The 24636-nt window shown below is 46.7% G+C and overlaps 1 protein-coding gene and 1 long non-coding RNA gene across 15 annotated transcripts in view; one reads left to right on the top strand and one right to left on the bottom strand.

The window, feature by feature from the left end:
* Positions 1-455: 455 nt before the first annotated feature.
* LOC107969977 (uncharacterized) lies at positions 456-11859 on the bottom strand. Of its 2 annotated transcripts, XR_010154089.1 has the most exons (4): positions 7960-11859; positions 3997-4178; positions 3128-3210; positions 456-2388 (listed from the first exon to the last, which is right to left on the bottom strand). It is a non-coding gene; the product is annotated as an uncharacterized LOC107969977 (long non-coding RNA). The 2 variants fall into 2 exon arrangements; XR_010154088.1 differs by lacking the exon at positions 7960-11859 and having other exon boundaries at positions 3997-4299.
* A 34-nt stretch (positions 11860-11893) lies between these two features.
* ENTPD6 (ectonucleoside triphosphate diphosphohydrolase 6) overlaps positions 11894-24636 on the top strand; it is a 30856-nt gene continuing 18113 nt past the window's right edge. The window contains exons 1-3 of one of the 13 annotated variants that reach the window (XM_063802628.1): positions 11894-12104; positions 22808-22876; positions 23365-23683. In XM_063802628.1, coding sequence (XP_063658698.1) covers positions 22823-22876; positions 23365-23683 — 373 coding nt within the window. In that variant the 5' untranslated portion in view covers positions 11894-12104; positions 22808-22822. Of the gene's footprint in view, positions 12105-12153; positions 12499-22807; positions 22877-23361; positions 23684-24636 lie in introns of those variants that run through there. The other 12 variants (XM_063802624.1, XM_009436950.4, XR_010154086.1 and 9 more) reach the window with 12 other exon arrangements.

A 24636-nucleotide genomic window follows, 5' to 3' on the forward strand; every position in this document is an offset into this window, starting at 1 on the left:
TTTTCAAAAAACCCGCTCCTGGATTCATTGATTTTTTGAAGGGTTTTTTGTGTCTCTATCTCCTTCAGTTCCGCTCTGATCTTAATTAGTTCTTGCTTTCTGCTAGCTTTTGAATTTGTTTGCTCTTGCTTCTCTAGTTCTTTTAATTGTGATGTTAAGGTGTTGATTTTAGTTCTTTCCTGCTTTCTCTTGTGGGCATTTAGTGCTATAAATTTCCCGCTACACATTGCTTTAAATGTGTCCTGGAGATTCTGGTATGTTGTGTCTTTGTTCTCATTGGTTTCAAACAACATCTTTATTTCTGCCTTCATTTCTTTATTTACCCAGTAGTCACTCAGGAGCAGGTTGTTCCGTTTCCATGTAGTTGTGTGGTTTTGAGTGAGTTTCTTAATCCTGAGTTCTAATTTGATTGCACTGTGGTCTGATAGACAGTTTGTTCTGATTTCTTTTCTTTTACATTTGCTGAGGAGTGCTTTACTTCCAACTGTCTGGTCAATTTTGGAATAAGTGCTATGTGGTGTTGAGAAGAATAGATTCTGTTGATTTGGGGTGGAGAGTTCTGTAGATGTCTATTAGGTCTGCTTGGTGCAGAGCTGAGTTCAAGTCCTGGATATCCTTGTTAACCTTCTGTCTTGTTAATCTGTCTAATATTGACAGTGGGTGTTAAAGTCTCCCATTATTATTGTGTGGGAGTCCAAGTCTCTTTGTAGGTCTCTAAGGACTTGCTGTATGAATCTGGGTGCTTCTGTATTGGTGCATATATATTTAGGATAGTTAGCTCTTCTTGTTGCATTGATCTCTTTACCATTATGTAATGGCCTTCTTTGTCTCTTTTGATCTTTTGTTGGTTTAAAGTCTGTTTCATCAGAGACTAGGATTACAACCCCTGCTTTTTTTTTGCTTTTGATTTGCTTGGTAGATCTTCCTCCATCCCTTTATTTTGAGCCTATGTGTATCTCTGCACATGAGATGGGTCTCCTGAATACAGCACACTAATGGGTCTTGACTCTTTATCCAATTTGCCAGTCTGTGTCTTTTAATTCGCGCATTTAGCCCATTTACTTTTAAGGTTAATATTGTTATATGTGAATTTGATCCTGTCATTATGATGTTAACTGGTTATTTTGCCCGTTAGTTGATATAGTTTCTTCCTAGCATCGATGGTCTTTACAATTTGGCATGATTTTGCAGTGGCTGGTACTGGTTGTTCCTTTCCATGTTTAGTGCTTCTTTCAGGAGCTCTTGTAAGGCAGGCCTGGTGGTGACAAAATCTCTCAGCATTTGCTTGTCTGTAAAGGATTTTATTTCTCCTTCACTTATGAAACTTAGTTTGGCTGGATATGTGATTCTGGGTTGAAAATTCTTTTCTTTAAGAATGTTAAATATCGGACCCCACTCTCTTCTGGCTTGTAGAGTTTCCGCTGAGCGATCTCCTGTTAATCTGATGGGCTTCCCTTTGTGGGTAACCCGACCTTTCTCTCTGGCTGGCCTTAACATTTTTTCCTTCATTTCAACCTTGGTGAATCTGATGATTATGTGTCTTGAGGCTGCTCTTCTCAAGGAGTATCTTTGTGGTGTTCTCTGTATTTCCTGAATTTGAATGTTGACCTGCCTTGCTAGGTTGGGGAAGTTCTCCCGGATAATATACTGAAGAGTGTTTTCCAACTTGGTTCCATTCTCCCCATCACTTTCAGGTATACCAATCAAATGTAGATTTGGTCTTTTCACATAGTCTTGTATTTCTTGGAGGTTTTGTTCATTTCTTTTTACTCTTTTTTCTCTAAACTTCTCTTCACCCTTTATTTCATTAATTTGGTCATCAATCACTGATACCCTTTGTTCCACTTGATCGAATTGGCTATTGAAACTTGTGCATGCAACACATAGTTCTCATGCCATGGTTTTCAGCTCCATCACGTCATTTAAGGTCTTCTCTACACTGCTTATTCTAGTTAGCCATTCGTCTAATCTTTTTTCAAGGTGTTTAGCTTCCTTGTAATGGTTTCAAACATCCTCCTTTAGCTCAGAGAAGTTTGTTATTACCGACCTTCTGAAGCCTTCAGCTCATCAAAATCATTCTCCATCCAGCTTTGTTCCATTGCTGGTGAGGAGCTGCGATCCTTTGAAGGAGAAGAGGTGCTCTGGTTTTTAGAATTTTCAGCTTTTCTGCTCTGGTTTCTCCCCATCTTTGTGGTTTTATCTCTCTTTGGTCTTTGATGTTAGTGACCTACAGATGGGGTTTTGGTGTGGATGTCCTTTCTGTTGATGTTGATGCTATTCCTTTCTGTTTGTTAGTTTTCCTTCTAACAGGTCCCTCAGCTGCAGGTCAGTTGGAGTTTGCTGAAGGTCCACACCAGACCCTGTTTGCCCGGGTATCACCAGCGGAGGCTGAAAAACAGCAAATATTGCAGAACAGTAAATATTGCTGCCTGATCCTTCCTCTGGAAGCTTCATCCCAGAGGGGCACCCACCTGTATGAGATGTCAGTTGGCCCCTACTGGGAGATGTCTCCCAGTCAGGCTACACGGGGGTGAGAGACCCACTTGAGGAGTCAGTCTGTTCATTCTCAGAGCTCAAACACCATGCTGGGACAACCACTGCTCTCTTCAGAGCTGTCAGACAGGGATGTTTAAGTCTGCAGAAGTTTCTGCTGCCTTTTGTTCTGCTATGCCCTGCCCCCAGCAGTGGAGACTACAAAGGCAGCAGGCCTTGCTGAGCTGCAGTGGGCTCCGCCCAGTTCAAGCTTCCCCAGCCGCTTTGTTTACCTACTCAAGTCGCAGCAATGGCAGACGCCCCTTCCCCTGCTAGGCTGCTGCCTCACAGGTTGATCTCAGACTGCTGCACTAGCAGTGAGCAAGGCTCCATAGGCATGGGATCCACTGAGCCATGTGTGGGATATAATCTCCTGGTGTGCTGTTTGCTAAGACCTTTGGAAAAGCACAGTATTTGGGGGACAGTGTCCCATTTTTCCAGGTACAGTCTGTCACGGCTTCCTTTGGCTACGAAAGGGAAATCCCCCAACCCCTTGTTGTTGTTCCCAGGTGAGGCAATGCCCCGCCCTGCTTTGGCTCACCCTCTGTGGGCTGCACCCACTGTCCAACCAGTCCCAATGAGAAGAACCAGGTACCTCAGTTGGAAATGCAGAAATCACCCATCTTCTGCATGGATCATGCTGGGAGCTGCAGACTGGAGCTATTCTTATCTGGCCATCTTGGAATGGAGAGAGCAAAAATATTTCTAAATAACACATGGACAGAGAAACACTGTAATAGTGGACTTTAGAAAATGTTCCAAACTGACAATTACAAAAATACAACATAGCCAAATGTGTGGGACAGAGCTACAAGGGTGCTTATAGGAAATGCAAAGCTCTAACTGCATTTCTTATAAGATAGGCTGAAAGTTGACTTCGAGTAAGACAGCAGCACGTAGCTCCCACTGGGCAGCCTGGCTTGGGGCTCCCTAGTAGGGGTGGTTTTTGAGGGGGACCTCGTCATAGTTCTGGGGTCATGTGGAGGACACTCTGGTGTTACTGTTTCCAGTGCACCAAGGGTGAGTGTCTTCTGGTTACCTAGCTACCTTGGCCCAAGCATTCTGGAGCCTGGGAGACTGGGAGCCAGGAGATAGGTGGGAGGAGGGGCAGGCCCCAGGTAATAGGAGAGCAGGGCTAAGGAACAAAGATAGCCAGCCTGAAGCAGCTCCCTCAGCCTCTGTGCTGAGAAATCTCGTTCTCCACTTCTCCGCCCTGAGAAACCTTGCTGTCTGGAATCCTGTCACCTGCAGATGCTCAGCCATGCAGGCCACTCCACACAGAGAAGCAGCCTGGAGCTCTCACCTTGGCTCACAGCCTCAGACAAGGGGCTTCCAGATACAACATGGTGCATTTGTCTTGAGCTTGGGCCCCCAAGTCAGCCTCTCAGCCCAGTGTGATGTGTCGCCCTGTGACCCACAGCCCTGCTTTCAGCCTGTCAGAAATGGCTTCATTTTAAACTTCACCTGAACTCCTCCCTTCTCCGCAATCCTGTCTATCCCATGCTGAAGGCAGGAGGCTTCTGATGTGGCTTCCTCACTGCAGTTACTAACCCTCACTTTGTCGTGGACAGCTGTGCCCTGGCGCCATTCACTGAAGGGGCTTTATCAGTCTTCAGAAACACCCTTCCTGAGGGTGAGGTGCTGGGCTGTAAAATATACATACATTCTTTAAAAAGGCAAATGCTTGATGATACAGTGCTATTTGGACTTCATTTTTTTGAACCTTAGCAATGCCCTTTCTCAACAAAACAAAACAAAATTTGACTTGGATTCTTAGATAATGGAATTGGCTGCAGGAAGCATTTGTTTTGTCACCCCTTGAATGTTAAAAATAACCCTGAGAGAGCTATCTGTACTGAGCATGAAGGAAATAATATATACAGTGGTCCATTTCCAAGACAAAGTGCCTTGAATTGGTTTAGGTCAGCAAACTACAGAAGAAACAGGATACACTAGGCCCCTGCTTGGATAGCCAATGCCTGCTTGTCGCCTCCCCACCCTCCCCCTACCCCACTGCCTTAGTTGCCCTCAGCCAAACCAAAGAAGTTTAGTCTAAGATGAAAGTTTACTAGCTTGCAAAATAGCTCACTTTGTCTGTTCTTATCAGCCTGCCCAGATACTTAGGTCATAAGTCAAGTACTTGAAGAGCCCTTAAGCTAACTAGGATTGCAATGTATTATGGCTGCAACAAAATGCAGCAGAACAATCCTAAAGAAAATGCCTAAAACCCCTACCCAACAACCAATAGGCAATGTCCAGGAAGACTGTGACCCCATAGTACTCAACCTATGAGAAACCAAGGGAGGGACCTGCACACTAGGGGATAAATTGCTTTTGAAACTGTACTGGGTGTGCCTGCCCATCAGACACCCGATCTTGCAAGATTGTCATTAAAGTCTCGCTTCCACTGTTCTCTGGGTCTCTGAGCCCAAACTTTGGGTTTGGACCAGTGAGTTTGTTTCTCACAGCATGACCTACTCTCCACCATGATGTGCAGCATTGCAGCGAGCAGAGAACAGCCTCCCTTCCCACTCACCCACCTGCCTCTTGGTTAGACATAAGTTCTCTTGTAACTTCTTTTGCTTCATTTATTTTAAGTAAGAATAATAAAGTTTTAGTCTTTAATTTAAAAAAAAGAAGATAGGCTAAAAATTAATATGTGTTCAGCTTAAACTAGAAAATTTTTAAAAACAACACACTCTAAGTACAAAGAAAGAAATAATAAAGATGAAATAAATTTTAAAATATTAAACAAAGATACAGAGGAGTTCCACAAAGCCAAAAGTTAGCTCTTGGGGAAGAGAAGTAATAAAACTTAGGCATTTCTGGAGATGCTGACCAAGAAAAAAAGGAAAATTTACAAATTAATTATTATGAGTGAAATGGAGGCTATCGCTGCAAACGCTAAGAAGATGTGAATAATGTTATACCAATAACACTGAAAACTTAGGTGAAATGTGATGATTCTTTTAGAAAGATGCCAAAACTGCCTGCGAAAGAAGTAGAAAGCTTGATTAGAAATAGAATCAGCAGTTTAAAATATTTCACACAGAAAACAGAAATATTCCATCAAATATTCAAGAAATAGAAACTTCAAAACTTAAACCCATTTAGAAGATTTAAAGGCAGAAAATCTCCAACTCATTCTGTAAAGCTAATTTAATCTTGATAGTTTCTAAACAAGTACTATATTAGAAAGAACATTAGAAGCCAATCTTTTTGTGAATGTAGGAGCAAAGAACCTAAACACAATGTTAGCAAGTCAAATCCAGCAATGTATTTTAAAAGTACGCTTTATATTGGGAATGCGGGAATGATTCAACGTTAGAACTTATCATATTAACAAATTAGTGGGCCAGGCGCGGTGGCTCACGCCTGTAATCCCAGCACTTTGGAAGGTTGAGGCAGGTGGATTGCCTGAGGTCAGGAGTTCGAGACCAGTCTGGCCAACATGGTGAAACCCCGTCTCTACTAAAAATACAAAAGAATTAGCTGGGCATGCCAGCGTGTGCCTGTAATCCCAGCTACTTGGGAGGCTGAGGCAGGGGAATTGCTTGAACCAGGGAGGTGGAGGTTGCAGTGAGCCGAGATCATGCCACTGCACTCCAGCCTGGGTGACAGAGCGAAACTCCATCTCAAACAAAAAAGAAAATTAGTGGAGAAAAATAATAATATCATGTATAGATGAAGGAAATGCACAAAATAAAATTGAACATTCATTAATGATTTTTTAAAACTCTTAAACTAGAAATAGAAGAAAATTTTCTTAATCTGGTAGACAACCTATACAATGTAAAATGCTAAAGGCCCTCATGGAGAGAAGACAGTCCATTAACAGCTACTCTAAATGGGACAATCTGTTCACACCAGTCTCCCCCTACCAGGACAGTCAACCAATTGCCAAGAACAGTATTACCTGTTTTACAGCTGCAATTCATGTGGTCCCAACAAGACTATCACTACAGTGCAAGGTGACATCTGTTGGATCATCCATGGGGAAGCTAAAAGAGACCACACAATGGCCCATGTGGCAGGCAGGAATCATAAATGCCAAGTTCTCTTGGGGAAGAGTAGGGTTTCCCTCACATTTTTTCTTGTTTGTAGTAGATTTTGGAAAATGGAAGGCTAGCCATGAGCAGGGAAGATCTGACTTTTTTGGTGAGTTACAGGAAAAATATTTGGTAGAGAAAGCAGTGATTTGTGGTTATAGATTTCAGGGAACCAGAGGAAGAAATCAGAGCAGTGGCTAAGATGTTTTGTTTGATATTATTAACAAATGACCTATGAGTGATGGTATCTTAGGTTGAATTCTTCCAAAATAAATTCTAAAGAATGATTTGAGTGCAAGTAGTTTATTTAGGAGGTGACACCAGGAAAAACCAGTAGAGGAGTAGGGCAGTGAGACAGGGAAAGGAGGAAAGCCAGTATGGGTTACCGCTCTGGACCACTGTGTTCAATTCCAAGTAGACATGCCGGAGAGTTGTCCTGAGTGGAAAGGGAGCCAGGGTCTTTGCACCTGACATGGGCTGAAACTGCTCTCAGAAGCATTACCTCCTGGCACTTCCTCTGCCAAAAGAAGGCCCTGCTGTGGAGAGTCACGGGAGCACACAGTGGGACAGACACGGGCAGGAGGCCTGGCAGCCTCTGCTACAGAGACACTGCACAGTCCATGTTCTGTTCCTTCACTGAGCAGACAGCTTTGCAGCTGTCCTCCTGGACTTTTGTGAGTAGGTGGACACATGTGAGCAAGCCACACACAATAGAGGGCTTCCTCCACTATTACTCAAGTTAGGTAAATTGAGGCAGCTTGGTAACTCACCAACCTCTTCTAAAACATTCTCACCCCCAAAAAGCAGGGCCAGGCACTCCCCCCTGCTGTCAGAACACTTGCATACATGTTCTGCTGGAGCCCATGTCTCAGTTATCTGCTCCTGCATTCCTAGGGCGGGTGCCAATTGGCTTCCTTCACCTTCTGCCTGCAGGGCTGAGCTGCTTCTGGCTGACAAGTGAAAACATTAGAAGCACCCTCATCAATCCATCCATTTCTTCAAGAAATATTTTGTATGTTGACTTCATTTGAGTTTACCCAAAGGCAGTTTGAGTCAAGAGCTTAGATGCAGGTAGTTGACCTGGGAGGTGATTCCCAGAAGCAGGAGAGAGAGAGAGAGAGAGAGAACCGAGGAAGATCGGAGGACCAACCCAAGGGGGCATTACTGAGCTGATCACCACTAAGGGTCACTGAGGCTCACTTCTACTGAGGACTCAGAATTGGTCCTCTGGGGACAGAAGGCTGAGGTATATATCCCCAGTTAGTTAAGGGTTGCTGGGAAGGAGGTTCACTGTGCACTGGTTACCAACATGTCTGTGTTCAGTGAGAGAGAACGCATTCATACTCAATAAGTTATATGAAGCAAATTTATTACTTACAGACAGGCAGCAAGGGACAAGAGGAGCATTCATTGCAAGCTGGTTGCCCGAGGCTCAGGAAATCTGCTCAGGGCAAATGGAGTCTCAACTGGCCATGCCCCACTTGCACCACAGACGAGGAATGCCAGAGAGCAGCCTGCCCTGGGTTTAACATCCCAGGGTAATGTGATTTGCTGGGCAGTGTTGAAGGACAACCTATTTTCAGCAGGAGACTGGAACTGACCTTGGGCTGTTCAGCCAGTTCTCCCTTATCTCAAGATGCTGCAATCCTAGCACATTCTGCAGTTATTCCTGAGAACTACATGGTAAAAAGGGGACTGGGTCTGTCCAAGGCCACCCAAACTGCCCTGCAGTTGCCCCAGGGATGTTAAATTTCCCTGAATTCCAGGCTGCGCCTGCTCCCAAGGCTTCCGGAGAAAGTCGTAAGATAAGCCCTAAAGAGGACAGCAACGAGATGCTTGAGGTGGCAGCATTCAGGGGAACTCTCCACAACAATCAGAGAGCTGATGGCAGAGGCAGGCAAGGGACATTAGCACCAATAATGTATGCTACAGGCACCTACCATGTTCTAGACAGAGTGCCAGACATGCAGCAGTGAGCAGCACAGACCAACTTATTTGTTCTCATGGAGCTTCATTTCAGTAGTGGAACAAAGAATTTACCAATAAACAAGTCGGCAAACAAGTAACGACGGTTGTTGTGTCTTTGCAAAAATTATGACAATAAGAAAAATATGACATAGGAAAATTACAACAGTGAAAGAAAGCTGGCCTAACCGACTCCATCTTCTAACCTCCAATCTGCCTTTGCACATTCCTGGGCATAGGCCAAACAAATCTGTGGAGAAACTTAGTTTATAATTTCACTTTAAACCAAATATAACAGCCCCTCCCTGAAACAAACCTCCTTCTTGCTTGGGGACCAGACCACCTTTGTGAAACTAACAAATTAGCCACAAGATTAAAATTTATGGGCCGGGCGCGATGGCTCACGCCTGTAATCCCAGCACTTTGGGAGGCCAGGGTGGGCAGATCACCTGAGGTCAGTAGTTCGAGACCAGCCTGGCCAACATGGTGAAACCCTGTCTCTACTAAAAATATAAAAATTAGCCGGGCGTGGTGGCAGGTGCCTGTAATCCCAGCTACTCAGGAGGCTGAGGCAGGATAATTGCTTGAACCCGGGAGGCAGAGGTTGCAGCGAGCCGAGATCGCACCATTGCACTCCAGCCTGGGGGACAAGAGCAAGACTTCATCTCAAAAAAAAAAAAAAAAAAAAAAAATTATGGCTTAGGAGTCATGCAGCCCGAAGCCACAAGATTCCTAACCTCCCTAATTGCTCCAATAGATAATATTACTATTATATAACATAAGATTGGTGTTCAAGGTATTTTTCAGACATCACATTGTGATGGACTAGCCACCCAGACTGGTAAACTGGCTATCTGGTCTTGTGACCCCAACCCAGGAACTAACCCAGAGCAAGACGAAAGCTTCATCTCTTCAGGATTTCATCCCTAACCCAACCAATCAGCACTCACCATTCCCTAGCCCCCTGACTGCTAAACTATCTTTTAAAAACCCTAGCCTCCAGACTGGCACAATCCCAGCACTTTGGGAGGCCAAGGAGGGCAAATCACTTGAGAGCAGGAGTTTGAGACCAGCCTGGCCAACACGGTGAAACCCTGTCTCTACTAAAAATACAAATAATTAGCTGGGCATGGTGGTGTGCGCTTGTAATCCCAGCTACTTGTAAGGCTGAGGCACGAGAATCGCTTGAACAGGAGGTAGAGGTTGCAGTGAGCCTAGACTGCACCACTGCACTCCAGCCTGGACAACAAAGCAAGACACTGTCTCAAACCACCCCCCCAAAAATTCCTTAGACTCCGAATTTGAGGAGAGGCTGATTTGAGGAGTAATAAGCCTCTGCTCTCCTGTTTAGCCAGCTCTATGTGTATCGAACTCTATTGCAATTCCCATCTTGAAAAATTGGCTCTATCTGGGCGACAGGCAAGAAGAAGCTGTTGGGTGGTTACAGTGTGATGAGTGCTATGAAGGAAATAACATAAAAGGTGACAGAGAATAACTAGAGGAGGCCATTCTAGATAAAATGGTCTGAGGAGGTGACATTTGAGCTGAGTATTAAACATTGAGAAACAATCTACGAAGGGAAGATGTGGTGCAAGACCTTTCCAAGCAGTGTATAATACACACAAAAGCCCATGCCAGCAAAAAGATTTTACTTTCACAAATTCTAGAAACTCTAAGAGTAAACAGTGGTGAAAAGAAAGGAAGTGATAACATATGTTGCCGAGTGCAGCAAGCAGAAACAGGGCCATCACCACTTCACGACAGGATCTCAAAATACTAGGAAGTGTAAATTAAAACCGTGAGATATAGTTTTGTCATTATTGGATTGGGAAAGATCCAAAAGTTTGGAAAGACCCCACTGGTGAAGATGTGTGGAAACCCACAGTCTTACACATTATTTGCCAGAGTGTAAATTAGTACAGTGTCTAAGGGGGGCAATTTAGCCATGTTTGGCTAATATATTACTTTAAAGGACATATCCCACCATAGCCAATTCCACCTCTAAGAATATTTCTGACAGATATACCCACATGCATGCACAAAGACAGTCCACGGGATCCAGTCACATTATTCCTAACCCAAAGCAACTGGGAAACACTTCAAGGTCCATCAGTGAAGGCCCGCATAGGCTAACCTCTGTAATAACCAAATCTCAGTGGCAGTGTCCAACCAGGTGCTTGTGGGCGACCTTCCAACAGGCACCGCATTGCCCGGCTGCCAGGCCTGGTCTGTATGCTGTCCCCGCATCCCATACAGCTAGCACTTATTCACCCTCAAAAGCGTCCCATCCTGAAAATAAACTCTTGCCCACTTGGTGCTTCAGGAACCTGGGCTTCTTCCACCAATAGCTCTCCCAGATGCCCCAGTGCGCAGGTGGGGCCGTCCTCTAGGACCAGGCCTGGCTGGGGCGCACCCACACCTCCTTGGCCAGACGCCATGGGCCGGGAAGGGGCTCTGGCCCTTGCGGGAATGAGGGCGCCTAGCACAGGTGTGCACGTGGGCAGCCCCCACCGTGGGGTCCCTAAGTAAGCTGGAGCCTGTGAGCCAGGACAGTCAGGAGTTGCAACCTTGGTGATTTCTAGGAAGACAGAAAATGGGGTCAAGGGCCGGGTGTGGTGGCTTATGCCTGTAGACCCAGCACTTTGGGAGGCCGAGGCAGGCGGATCACCTTAGGTCAGGAGTTCGAGACCAGCCTGACCAACAGGGTGAAACCTCGTCTCTACTAAAGGTACAAAAATTAGCCAGGCGTGGTGGCGCACGCCTGTAATCCCAGCTACTCAGGAAGCTGAGGCAACAGAATCGCTTGAACCCGGGAGGCAGAGGTTGCAGTGAGCCGAGACCACATCACTGCACTCCAGCCTGGGTGAGACCCTGTTAAAAAAAAAAAAGAAAAGAAAAGAAAATGGGGTCAAGAAACGGTGGGAGGAGGGCAGATTTCATGAACCTGCCTGCTATGATGTGGCTGCATTTCCATCATGCATTGTCCTAAAAAAAGAAAAAGAAAAAAATAAAATGTAGACGTGGAGGGATGGGGGAAATTGCACAGGCCGGTCCAGGCTGTGAGGCTGCCCCCTGCCAGGGACGACGAGGGCCAGCTCCGCCGCGCCGTGAGGAAACTGGCCAAGGGAACCCCTTGAATCTGGCGAGGGCCCGCCCTGAGACGCTCGGGGAACCAGACTGCCGAGCCCCCCTCTCTGGGCCGACGCCAGCCCGGCTGTGGACTGGAGAAAACCGCAAGACCACCGCAGAAAGAAAAGCCAGCCACCGCGCCTACGCAGCTGAGACCCCATACTCCGCCCGCGCCTGCGCAACTGGGTCCCCCGACCCCCACCTCCTCTCCCGCCTGCGCCTGCGCGGCTGGGTGCGCCCGCCCCGCCCAGCCTGTGACGCCACGTGCATGGGGCGGAGCCCAGGCCCTAGGGAATCGTGGGGTCGTATCCCGCGGGTGGAGGCCGGGGTGGCGCCGGCCGGGGCGGGGGAGCCCAAAAGACCGGCTGCCGCCTGCTCCCCGGAAAAGGGCACTCGTCTCCGTGGGTGTGGCGGAGCGCGCGGTGCACGGTAAGCGGCGGGCCGGGGCGCTGGCGGGGGCGGCCGGGGATCACCGACTGCAGGCGGGCCTCCCCACGCGGGCGCGCTGCGCTCCGGAGGACGGCTTCGGGGTCACTCGCACCCCGGGTGGGTCACTCGCACCTCCTGCTGCCTTCCTGTCCAGGCTCCATTAGGGCTTACTGGATGTCTGGGCTCCGCTGACCGGTGGGGGGCAAGTCCAGTGTTTTGGGCCACAGGGCGGGCCAAATAGCAGGGGCCTCTAGCCCCAGGGGGCCCCAGCCCTGTTGCGTTCATTCATTCAGCCCGCTTTTGCGGACCCGCCCCCAGTCTGCGTCAGGGACAGGCCCCTCCGCCCTGGATGAGCCCGGCGGGGAAGCTTCGCGTAGCACTTTCTGGGAAACAGGTAGGATCAGGCCGCTCGGACAGGACTGAGGGTGTAAGGACGATTCACCCTGGCATTGGGGTGGTGTCCCGAGGAGCTCATAGGTGGTCAGGGCGGTTCTGCCCGAGCTGACCTGTGAGCCGCGGATGCCCTGGACCGAGGGAGGGAGAGCCCCCTAGGTGGACAGACTAGACTCCTTCAGTGGAAAACATTCAACAGCCAGGAGAGCGTGGAAGAGGAAGGAGAGATGGGAGGGCCCAGGGGAGCGTGGAAGGGAGGGTGTTTTTATTATAAGTGCACCTGTAAGTGCAAAGTGCAAAGGAAGCAGCCACCGGGAAGTGCCTGGGCAGCTCTGGGTGTCCCTCCAGGCACCTGTATTCCAGCCTTACCTGCGCGAAGCCACACATCCCACGTCACACAGGATACGGGGAAGTCAGCCATAGCCTGCAGGCGAGGAATCTGAAACCTCGCGCAGGAGTTCCTTGGGAGAGGTGGATTACAAGGACTCTTCCTCCCACCCGCTGTGCAAGAGCCATGGGCGGCCGGTAGTCATTTTTGAAGGACCTGGCAAGCACTGTACAAATCTCAAAATTGCTTTTTGTCCCCCTCCCCTTGCCTTGGAGAGAGTGGCTGGCTAGTGTGTGTGTCGTCTGCCTCCTGAAGGTTCGGGTAAAGGACCAGGGAGGTGGGCAGCCCTTTGTGTCAGGAGATCTGGAAGCGCCTCCCCTCCCACCGCCTCCTGTGTAAAGGAAACAGCAGGTGGTGTTGACGGGCGGTTCACGCACCGGTTTTTGCCAAGGAGAGAAAAACCTACTGAAACCCACCAGGAGGATGAGTGGAAGTTTCTAATGTGCTTCATTTTTTGATACAGCGTGCATGGCAGGCATTTGCATTCATGACCCTTCCGTGTACTTGAACTGAAAACCTGAAGAAACTGGCCAACAGATTAGGCAGCCATCAATCCACATCAGATGGCCCCTGTATTTCCAAGAGGTGGCCTGCCATCCCCATCTCCTAGAAAGCCAACCAGGGGACAGGGTAGCTCCTACCACCGACAACACTGCTCTACCCTCAGATTCTCTTCTCTGACTCCTGCCTCCACCTGCTGGAGGGTGGCCTCGGCAGGAGCCACACACCTCTCTGTTTGCCTGTGTTGCACCCTACTTCCTACCCCTGCCTCCCCTCAGTCCCCACCCGCTACCTTCCTTACAGCCTCATCCCACCCTGTCTCTCCTTTAAAGAACAGACTGAGATGACATTGTTTTCCTCAAAGAGTCTGTCAGGGAGAACCTGATCAACACATTCACGCTGTGGTGTTAGTGGTTCCCACAGAAACCCCATTTCCTCTCCTGCAGGTGTCTCAGCCATGGGCAAACACCTTAACCTAGTGGAATGAAATTGGTGTTTAGATCTGGGACACAGGTACATGGAGATGACCTGTTCCTTGGGGAGAGGGGATGGTGAACATGATTATAAGAACTCTTCTTCCCACCCTTGTGCAAGAGCAAGGCTGTTCCTGGTTCTGTGCTCTCTCAGTACTGTGTTCTAGTTGGACTCTTGCTTTTGTCTTCCTGAACTTGGTGTGTAACTTCAGTAATTATGTCTATGTAAGGTATGTCTATGTATGTGAGTGTTTTTTGGATCTCTAAAGTCGTGATAAAGCACGTTCAATTTGGGGACTGAAGCCAGGGACTCTTGTGTGCTCCACCACACACTGACTGCAATCTCAGACAGTTTCGTTTACACACATTCCCAGGGCCTTGGTGCTGTCTTAGGGAAACCCAGGGCTGTGAGGCAGGCTTTGTGGGGCGCTGGACACAGGGCATGGCACATAAAGGGTTTTTTAAAATGGGTAGACAATAAATAACGAGCAACTTTGCCTCTAGATTTAATATACCACCTGTGAATCTGATCATGTAGAATATGGTTCTTAGACTAACATAGGACATGATAAGATTTGATTATGGGCCAGGTGCGGTGTCTCACACCTGTAATTTCAGCACTTTGGGAGGCCGAGGTGGGCAGATCATTTGAGGTCAGGAGTTCAAGACCAGCCTGGCCAACATGGTGAAACACCGTCTGTACTAAAAATACAAAAATTAGCCTGGCGTGGTGGTGCATGCCTGTAATCTCAGGTACTTGGGAGGCTGAGGCAGGAGAATTGCTTAACCTGGGAGGCAGAGGTTGCAGTAAGCTGAGATTGTGCTACTTCACTCCAGCCTAGGTGATAGGTGAGAGAGTGAGACTCTGTCTCAAAAAAAAAAAAGTCTTGATTACATAAAGAGGATTTTATTAAACGTATTCACAGTTGTAGGGTGTTACTATTGCTTTTTGTCCTCACTATTCATCCCTGGAGTGTTTCAGAACTTTCTCTAGAAATACTGTAATTTAATTAAACATTTGATGATTACTTAGAAACCTGAAACTTTGGGTTATAGTCTGCTAAGGAAGGGAGGCTGTTGTGGTATGGGAGGTGCTACTTTGGAACGGACATTCCTAGTGCCACGTCTCTTCTCCCAGTCTCAGCTAACGTTGCCTTAATGTGCATCATTCCCAGCCCCAAGCCTGTCACCTCTCATAGGGTCCGTCCTATTTCTGGACCAGCCCCAAACCTGTCACCTCTCATAGGGCCTGTCCTGTTTCCCACTGATGTCCCGCTGGCATATCAAACTCAGCGTGTCGAAAACCTGATCACTGCTGCCTCCTGCCAAATGGCCCCTTCCCAGATGACCTGTTTCAGTTCATGGCCATCACCCAGTCCTGTGGCATCTGTGATGCCTGCATCTTCCTCCTACTGCCCGTTCTCCCCCTCAGTACACTGCTGAGCCATCAGCGGACCCCCTTCAACAGGTGCTGGCTGAGCAGCTGCTGGGATCTGGTTTTGTGTTGGGTGCTGGAGGTTCTGGGATGGGGGCTGGTCCCTACTCCTGGAGTAGGCGTCATCTAACCAGAGCCAGAGGGGCCTAGAAGAACTGCACATGTCATGTGCTGTGGAAATGGCAGAGCAGCCAGCAGCCCAAGGGAGGAGCTCCGCCAGCACATTTCAGCAGGAAGAACCTTAGTCAGGCATAATCTGTCTCCTTCGTTGAGAGAGTAGGGCGTGAGTGTGATCAGAATTGTAAAACGTTTTGTATTTGACACAGTGGGTGGGCCCTGCCCTCTTTATCCCCATCCCTCACCCCACAGAGTGCCTTAAGTCCAATACCCACAGAACTTATTTCTGTTACCTGCCTGGCCTAGCCATTGAAGGATTTTAGAAGTTGCCATAAAATACACATAACACAAAAATTAGCAACGTAATCCTTTTTAAATGTACAGTTCTGTGGCATTAAGTACATTCACAACCACCATCACCATCCGTCTCCAGAACTTTTTCATGTTCCCTGACTGAAACTCTTTACCCAATAAGTCCTCCTCACCCACTGCCCTCAGCACCTGCCCTTCTACTCTCTGTCTGTGTGATTTGACAGCTCTGTAACTCATGTAAGTGGAATCCTACAATATTTGTCTTTTTGTGACTGGCTTATTTCACTTAGTGAAATGCCTTTAAGGCTCATCCATGTTGTAGCACATGTCAGAATTTACTTCCTTTTTAAAACTGAATAATATTTCATTCAAAATTCAGTTCAGCTCTAAATTGAATTTTGTGTATCCATCTGTCGATGGATGTTTGGATTATTTCTCTCCTGTCTGTTGTGAATAATGCTTCAGTGAATGTGAGTGTGTAGATATCTCTTTAAGATCCTGATTTCAACTCTTTTGGAAGTGGGATTGCTGAACCATATGGTAGTTCCAGCTTTGATTTTCGGAGGAAGCTCCATGCTGTTTTCCAAGGCAGCTGCACCATCTGACTTTCCCACCAGCAGCGCACAAGGGTTCCAGTTTCTCCACATCCTCACTAATACTTGTTATTTTGTGTTTGTTTGATAGTGGCTGTCCTAATATATGATGTGATAGCTCATTGCAATTTTGCACTTTGCTAACGATTCATGATGTTGAGCCTCTTTTTGTATGCTTTTTATCTGTTATTTTTTAAACAGATTGCTATTTTTGTGGTTGACTTTTAAGAGTTCTTTATATATTCTAATTATTAACCCCTTTCAGAGCAGATGTACTATTTACCTATTTTCTCCTGTTCTGTAGGTTGTGTTTTCATTTTGTTGATTGTTTCTTTTGCTGGGTAGAAGCCATTTAGTTAATGTAATTCCACTTGTTTATTTTTGCTTTTATTGCCTGTGCTTTTGGTGTCGTATCTAAGAAATCATGGCCAAATTCTTTATTATTTATCTTGGTGGATTTTGTGTTCAGCAATTTGTCCATTTCATCTAGGTTATCCAGTTTGTAGGCATACAGTTGTTCGTAGTAGTCTCTTATAATCATTTTTATTCTGTAAAATAGGTAGTAATGTCCCCTCTTTCATTCCAGATTACAGCTATTTGAGTCTTCTTTCTTTATTCCTTAGTCAGTCTAGCTAAAGGTTTGACAGTTTTGTTGATTTTTGAAGAATCAAATTTTAGTTTCATTTATTTTCTCTATTTTTCTATTCTCTATCCTCCTGTAATCTTTATTATTTTCCTCCTCCTTTTTTACTTTTTTCCTCCTCCTTTTTCTAGCTTTATGTTTAGTTTGTTCTTTTACTAGTTACTTAAGGTGTACAGTTAGGTTGTTTGAGCCCTTTCTTCTTTTCTAAAGCAAGTGTTTACAGCTGTACATTTCCCTATTGGCACTGTTTTTGCTGCATCCCATAAGTTTTGGAAGGTTGTGTTTTTGTTTTCACTTATCTCAAGGTATTTTCTAATTTTCATTATGACTTCTTCTTTGACTCTTCAGTTGTTGAAGATTGGGCTGTGCTGAATTTCCACATAATTGTGAATTATCCAGTTTTCCTTCTGCTGTTGATTTCTGGTGTCTCCCCATTGTGACTGGAAAAGATGCTTTGTATGGTTTGGATTGTTTAAAATGCATTAAGGCCTGTTTTGTAGCCCACCGTCTGGCGTTGCATGTAGGGCGCTCCGTTACACTCTTGCTCTGTAGTGTCGTTTGAGTCCTCTGTTTCTATATTGATCTTCTGTCTCATTTTTCTGTCCATTATTCAAAGTGGGACATTTCAGTCTCCTAGTATAATAATATTACTATTATTGATAGTTGTCTATTTCTCTTCAATTTTATCAGTGTCTGGTTCATATATTTAGGGGTTTTGATGTTTACTGCGTATATGTTTATAATGGTTTTATATTCCTGGTGAATTGACTATTTTATCATGATATAATGTACTTCTTTGTCTCTTGTGACAGTTTTTGACTTAAAGTCTCTTTTGTCTGATATTGGTACAGCAACCCCTGCTCTCCTTTGGTCACTCTTTGAATTGACTCTTTTCCATTCTTTTACTTTCAGCCCATATGTGTTCTTAGATCAAAAGTGAGCTTCTTGTAGATAGAATATACAGCTGACCTTTGAACAACATGGGTTAGGGATACCAACCCCTCACCTGCAGTTGAAAATCCAAGTGTAACTTCAGTCTAGAATGCAGTGGTGTAATCATGGCTTACTGCAGCCTTGAACTCCAAGGCTCAAGTGATCCTTCCACCTCAGCCTCCCCAAGGAGCTTGGGACTACAGGCGCACACCACCATGTCCAGCTAATTTTTTGATTTTTTGTAGAGACAGTGTCTCCCTATGCTGCCCAGGCTGGTCTCAAACTCCTGGGCTCAAGAAATCCTCTCGCCTCCGCCTCCCAAACTAGTAGCCTACTGTTGAAGAAGCCTTACTGATAACATAAATAGTTGATTAACACATAGTTTGTATGTTATATGAATTATAATCTGTATTATTACTATAAGGTAAGCTAATGAACAGAAAATGTTATTATAATAAGAAATCATAAGAAAGAGAAAATGTATTTGCTATTTATTAAGTGGAAGTGGATTATCATAAAGGTCTTCATCTTCATTGTCTTCATGTTGAGTAAGCTAAGGAGGAGGTGAAAGAGGAAAGGTTGATCTTGCTGTCTCAGAGGTGGCAGGAGTGGAAGAAAATCTGGATATAAGTAGACCTGTGCAGTTCAAACCCATGTTGTTTGAGGGTCAGCTGTAGTCAGGTCTTGTTTTTTAATCTATTCTGTCAATCTGTGTCTCTTGATTAAGGAGTTAATCCATTTATATTTAAAGTAATTACTCATAGGGAAGGACTTGTTTTTGATATTTTGTTATTTGTATATATTTTATAGCTTTTTTTGTCCTTCATTACTACCTTATTTTGTATTTAGTTGATTATTTGTAGTTTCCGTTTTTGATTCCCTTCTCAGTTCCTTTTGTGTGTATGCTACAGACATTTCCATTGTGGTTACAACCATAGGGATTACATACATAACAGCCTAAAGTTATAGCAATCTATTTTAAATTGATATCAACTTAATTTCAGTCAGACACAGTAACCTCTCCTTTACAATTCCATCTACCCCCACTTTGTTATTGATGTCACAGATTACATCTATATATATTGGGTATGTACCCATTAACATAAACCTGTAATTATTTTTATGCATATATCTTTTAAATCCTGAAGAAAATATTAAGTAGTGTTGCAGACCAATTGTACACTAATACTAGTTTCTATATTTGTCCCTCCATTTGCCTTTGCTGGAGATGTTTGTATTTTCTTACAGCTTTTAGCTGCTGTCTAGTGCCCTTTTGTTTTAACTTTCAGGACTCCCTTTAGTAGTCTGGTAGGGCAGATCTAGTGGCAATGAACACGCACATCTTTTATTAATCTGGAAGTGTCTTAATTTCTCCCTCATTTGTGAAGGACAGTTTTGCTGAATGTAGAATTCTCTGTTGACAGATTTTTTTGTTTGTTTGTTTTAGCAGTTTGGGGGTATCATCCCACTGCCTCTGGCCTCTGAGGTTTCTGCTAAGACATTGGCTAACAGTGTTATTGAGGATTCTTTGTACATGATGAGCCATTCTTTTGCTGCTTTCAATATTCTGCCTTTGTCTTTACACAGTTTGATTATATTGTGTCTTCGTGTTGGTCTCTTTGGGTTTATCTTATGTGGGGTTTACTGAGCTTCTTGGATGTTTATATTCATGTCTTTAGTCAAATTTGGGAGGTTTTTAGCTATTCTTTCTTCACATAATTTCTCTGCCCCATTCTCTCTTCTCTTTCTTAGACTTCCATAATGTGCATGGTGCACGTGAGGGAGGCCCCTAAGTCCCTGAGGCTCTGCTCACTTTCCTCATTCTTTTTGTTCCTCTGACTTGATATTTTCAAATGTGCTATGTTGAAGTTTGCTGATTCTTCTACCGACTCAAATCCCTCTGGTCAGAGTTTTCAGTTCAGTTTTGTATTTCTCAGCTCCACAATTTCTGTTTGATTCCTTTTTATAATTTCTCATTTTGTTGTCATATGTTATTTTCTTGATTTCTTTTCATTCTTTATCTGTTTTCCTTCAGCTCTTTTAGCATATTTAAGACAGTTATTTTTAAGTCTTGGTCAAGTACATCCAGTGCCTACATTTCTCCAGGGATGGGTTCTGCCACTTCATTTTCTTCCTCTGAATGAGCTGTGTTTTCCTGTTTCTTTGTATGCCTTGTGATTTTTTTGCTGAACATTGGGCATTTGAAAAACAGCTCCTTGTCCCAGTCTTTGAAGACTAACTCTGTATTGGGAATGGCCCCCACCAAATAGCAGGATCTGCCTAAGCGTGGGGATCAGCTCTGGATGAAGGCCAAAGTTTCCTCTGGTTTCTTCTGAGGATGCATCTTCCCTGGGCCTGTGTATGTGTTTTTTTCAATTTCCCCATATTGGTGGCTGTTTCAAAATCTCTTACTTTCATTATGAATACTTTCAAGCTTCCCTTTGGAATATACCAAGAAATGCATTTGAGTTACCTTTGTTTTTCTATCATTGTAAATTTAGATTCTGGAATTGGGGTTTGGTGGTGTGATGTGTTGCTCACATGTGGCCAGAACTCCTGTTCCTAAAAGGACTTTGAGATCAAGGAACACATATTTAATCTCCCCTTTATGCCTTGGTTTTAGTTCCTCTTTCCAAGTTGAATAACCAATTTGTCATTGCTGTTTGGTTTAAATTGGTGCTTTGAAGCTTAATCTCAGTACCCTTAACTCTGAATTGTCAAATTTTGATAAAAATGTGTGCCCTTATTTTTTGGTAAGAGAAAGCAGGTCTTAATGTCTGCCGGAACACAATTTATTTGCCTTGTTGGCTCCATTAAACTTTTACAAAGCTTTATATATATATATATATATATATATATATATATATATATATATATATCTATCTTACTTTCTCAAAGTCTCCCCCAGTCCCTCCTTGGGCCTCAGATGTTCTACTGTATTTCTCACCTGTCATTCTTGCCCCAGGTATGCGTGGGGCTATAGTCATCCTACAGCTTTGCCTAGCAGTGCCCATAACCATTTCCCTGACTTCCTATCTGGGCTCTGAGCTCAGAGTCAGGTGAAACAGAGATCTGTTCCTCAGGCAGCCCAAGACAGATTAGGATGTTGCAGAAAGGTCCGCTCTGCTCCCTCCAGTTCAAGGGAAGGATTTGGGAACCGGGCTGCCGCTTTCATCAGGTGGTGCCATGTTGGGGAGGCCTGGGGCAGGGGTGAGTGAAACACCCCAGAGTTCCTGACATCCTGAATGTGGCTGCTTCTGGGCTGGGCATTCTCTTGGTTGCTGTAGATCGTTGCCTGTTTTGCAGAGCTCCTGTGCAATATTTTAACCAGTCTCTAGTTGTTTTTAGTGTTTCTCTGTGGGGGAACAAGGGCCTTTGAGCTTCCTCTTTTGCCGTCTTGCTGTGTCCTCTCCCTGTTTGTGGATTTTCTACAGGACTCTGTTGTGTGTCTGGTGACGTTATAGAAGGTGCGGGGGTAGAGGAGCAGCCTCTTCCATTCTAGAGAAGGGCTTGGATGCCATGCTGGGCAGCAGCAGCACAAGACATGCTGAGTCCCTGCCCTGGGGGCTCATGGCCTAGTGGGGAGACACAGACCTACAGGAATCAGGTCTATGAATACTGGTTTCATCACTGCTGGTGGTGGGTAAAGGGAGCTCAGAGAGTGCGTGATGGGGCATGTGCAGGTTGGGGGCATCCGGGAAGGGGATGGCAGTGACATTTCAGTGGAGGTTTCAGAATGAAGACACGGTGCCAGTGTGGTGGGACAAGTATTCTGGGAATGCGTATCAGTCTGTGCCAGGGGCCTGAGGCAGGGAGAGGCTGAGTTCTAGGGGCAGAAGAAGGCACTGTTCTCAGAGCACTGTGGGCAAGGACAAAAGAGGAGCGCGATGAAGCCACAGGGGCCGGCAGGGACAGGGGCCGGCAGGGACAGGCCCAGGCAGAGGCTGCAACATGATCCTGAGAGCTGTGGGAAGCCCCCGAGTGTGGTGGGACCCAGGCCCAGAATAGGGCTGGGGAGGGGCTGCACGTTGGCACCTGCCAGGAGAGGCTTTTTGCAGCCCTGCCCGTGGCAGATGCTCAGGGAAGGGTGGTTTTTCCTGTCTCCTGCTCCAGTGTGGGCGGCCAGGCCACTGGTGAGGCCTCTCCCCTCAGCACGGGGCACTGTGGCAGTGCTTGTCTTACCTCTCTGGGCCTGAGGATATCCAGCTGTGGCCACAGGCGGGACCTCAGGAAGGAGGGGCCAGGAATGGCCTGCTCCCTGTGCTTTGCCCCGCGGGCCCTGTCCTTCCGTTCTGCTGTGCCCAAACAGCCTCAGGTAGCGCAGGTTGCTGCGGGCTTGCTCCTTTGACTGCTACTGCCCCCTCCTCAGCAGTGCAGCCATGCTGTCCTTGGTTCCACAGAGATGTCACCTCCTGCTGCCCTTCTGTAAAGCCCGCATGTGGCACGTACTTTCCCTGCAGCCTGTTCTGAGCACATTGAATCCCCACAGTCACGAGGGGCTCTCCAATGAGCAGCCCCACCTTGCAGATGAAACTGGCCCCCTTGAGGGGCATGTTGCCCACTGTCACACGTAGCTGCGGGCAGAGCCGGTGCCACTTCCAGCCCGGCATCCTCCTGATCCCTGCTCCCCTAGGAGTGGCCACTCACCAGGACCGACTGAGAGAGTGAGGGAGGGACAGGCTGATGGACGTTCCCCAAGGTTGGGGGCCCTAGAGTCGGCCCGCACTTCTTGTCCTTTGAAGCCTCAGGTTCCCACATGCTGCCTCGCACTGGAGCAGCCAATGAAACTTGAACAAATGCTTTCATTTTGGGTATATCGAACCAAAAACAATGGCACCCAGTGAATTTATTTTGCTACTCTAGTAGAATTTTTGTAGGCTTTGGAAGTACACAGACATTATTTTCTCCTTGGCAGGAATGGGCTATGTGAATGAAAAAAGGTATCCGTTATGAAACTTCCAGAAAAACGAGCTACAGTTTTCAGGTTTGTCTGGGGCTCTCAGTAGTTGCCCAAGGGACGGAGTTTAAACCTTTCGAAAAGTAAATTGCCTGAATAGAAGTATAACTGAGGATTGAAAGACTGAATCAGATACGCGCTTCTGTTCCCATGAACAGTTTGGGGACACCATTTACATGTGGCTTCTTTTACATAAATCGCCATGTGTCCCAAGCTGGTGGGACCCTCCCTTAGAGGAGCCAGCCACTGTGGTCTGTACACCAGGTCAGCACCTGCAATGTGTGCGACCTTGAGCAGGCTGTCCTGCCTTTATAAACCTCAGTTCCTCTTCTGTAGGATGGGGATCACACCTTCTGGAATAATTATGAGGCTCAAATGAAGCTTCTGATTCCTGGGGGGAACACGGAGCAGTTTCAGGTTGAACATTTTGTCCCTGGGCCTGGGGACGTCTGACTCTCCTTGGATCCTGGCACCCTAACGTGCTTTTCCTGCCTCTCCCCCCTTCCCACCAGCAGCCGCAGCACGGTCCTTGGCAAACAAGGATGAGAAAAATATCCAACCACGGGAGCCTGCGGGTGGCGAAGGTGGCATACCCCCTGGGACTGTGTGTGGGCGTGTTCATCTATGTTGCCTACATCAAGTGGCACCGGGCCACCGCCACCCAGGCCTTCTTCAGCATCACCAGGGCAGCCCCGGGGGCCCGGTGGGGTCAGCAGGCCCACAGCCCCCTGGGGACAGCTGCAGATGGGCACGAGGTCTTCTACGGGATCATGTTTGATGCAGGAAGCACTGGCACCCGAGTACACGTCTTCCAGTTCACCCGGCCCCCCAGAGGTACCCGCCTCTCATGGCAGGGCTCTCGGGATCTCCTCCCCTATGCTACAGTGTTGGCCGGGTCCCCTGCCACAGACTCACCTGGGAGCTTGTCTAAATGCAGTTTCCCAGAGATGCTGACGCTGGTATGGGCTGGGGTCCAAGCATCTGAATTTCCCGGGAGTCCCAGATCACTCTTACACTAGTGAGTGGTGACCATGCTGAAGGGCAGCTGAGACCTTGAGGTGTTTGGTGGCCTGTCCCCTCCCCACATTCACCAGCAGGTCAGGTGGCTAGGACCATGATTTAGGCCAGTGGTTGTGTTTGGGGCTTTGTGGGGAGTTCAGGCAGGAAGTATTCCCAGATTCAGTCCCATGGGAGCCAGAAAATCAGGAAAGTCAGATAAATAATAAAGGCTCCTGGGCTTGACCGGGAGCTGCCAGGTGGGCCAAGATGGCCAGGGGCAATAGCCGAGAGGGGTCTCAGCTGGATAAGGGAGCTGGAGCCTGGGCTTCGTTGGCTATGCTTCTAGGGTGGGCCTCAGGCCGGGGTGGGTGGCTTCTCTTGAGGGGTCCCCCTCGCTACCCGGTTCCTCTGCTCTCCAACCACCCTCTTCCCTTGGTTCCCTGATGCCCCTCTCGTGCCCGTGACCCTGAGGTTCGCCCTCCATGTCTCTCTAGCTGTAGCCAGTGAGAGTTTGCAGCCCCTGTCAGGCAGGTCCCCTGGGTGTCCCACGCTCTTCTTGGCTGACCTGGAACCTGTGGGGTAGACACCATCCTGGCATTGCACGGTTCTGCTGGTGCTGGACACTTCTAGCTGCTGTCTCCAAAGCTGAGTGGTGTATTTTATTTACTTTTGACTCCATCTGCGTTATTTTTTAACTTATTACAGTAGTGAAATATTTAGATGCCATATCTGCTTATCTCTAAAAGTGGCTTCGAAGCCTGTAATCCCAGCTATGTGGGAGGCTAAGG

The sequence above is a fragment of the Pan troglodytes genome, chromosome 21 (genome assembly GCF_028858775.2).
Source record: "Pan troglodytes isolate AG18354 chromosome 21, NHGRI_mPanTro3-v2.0_pri, whole genome shotgun sequence".
NCBI lineage: Eukaryota > Metazoa > Chordata > Mammalia > Primates > Hominidae > Pan > Pan troglodytes.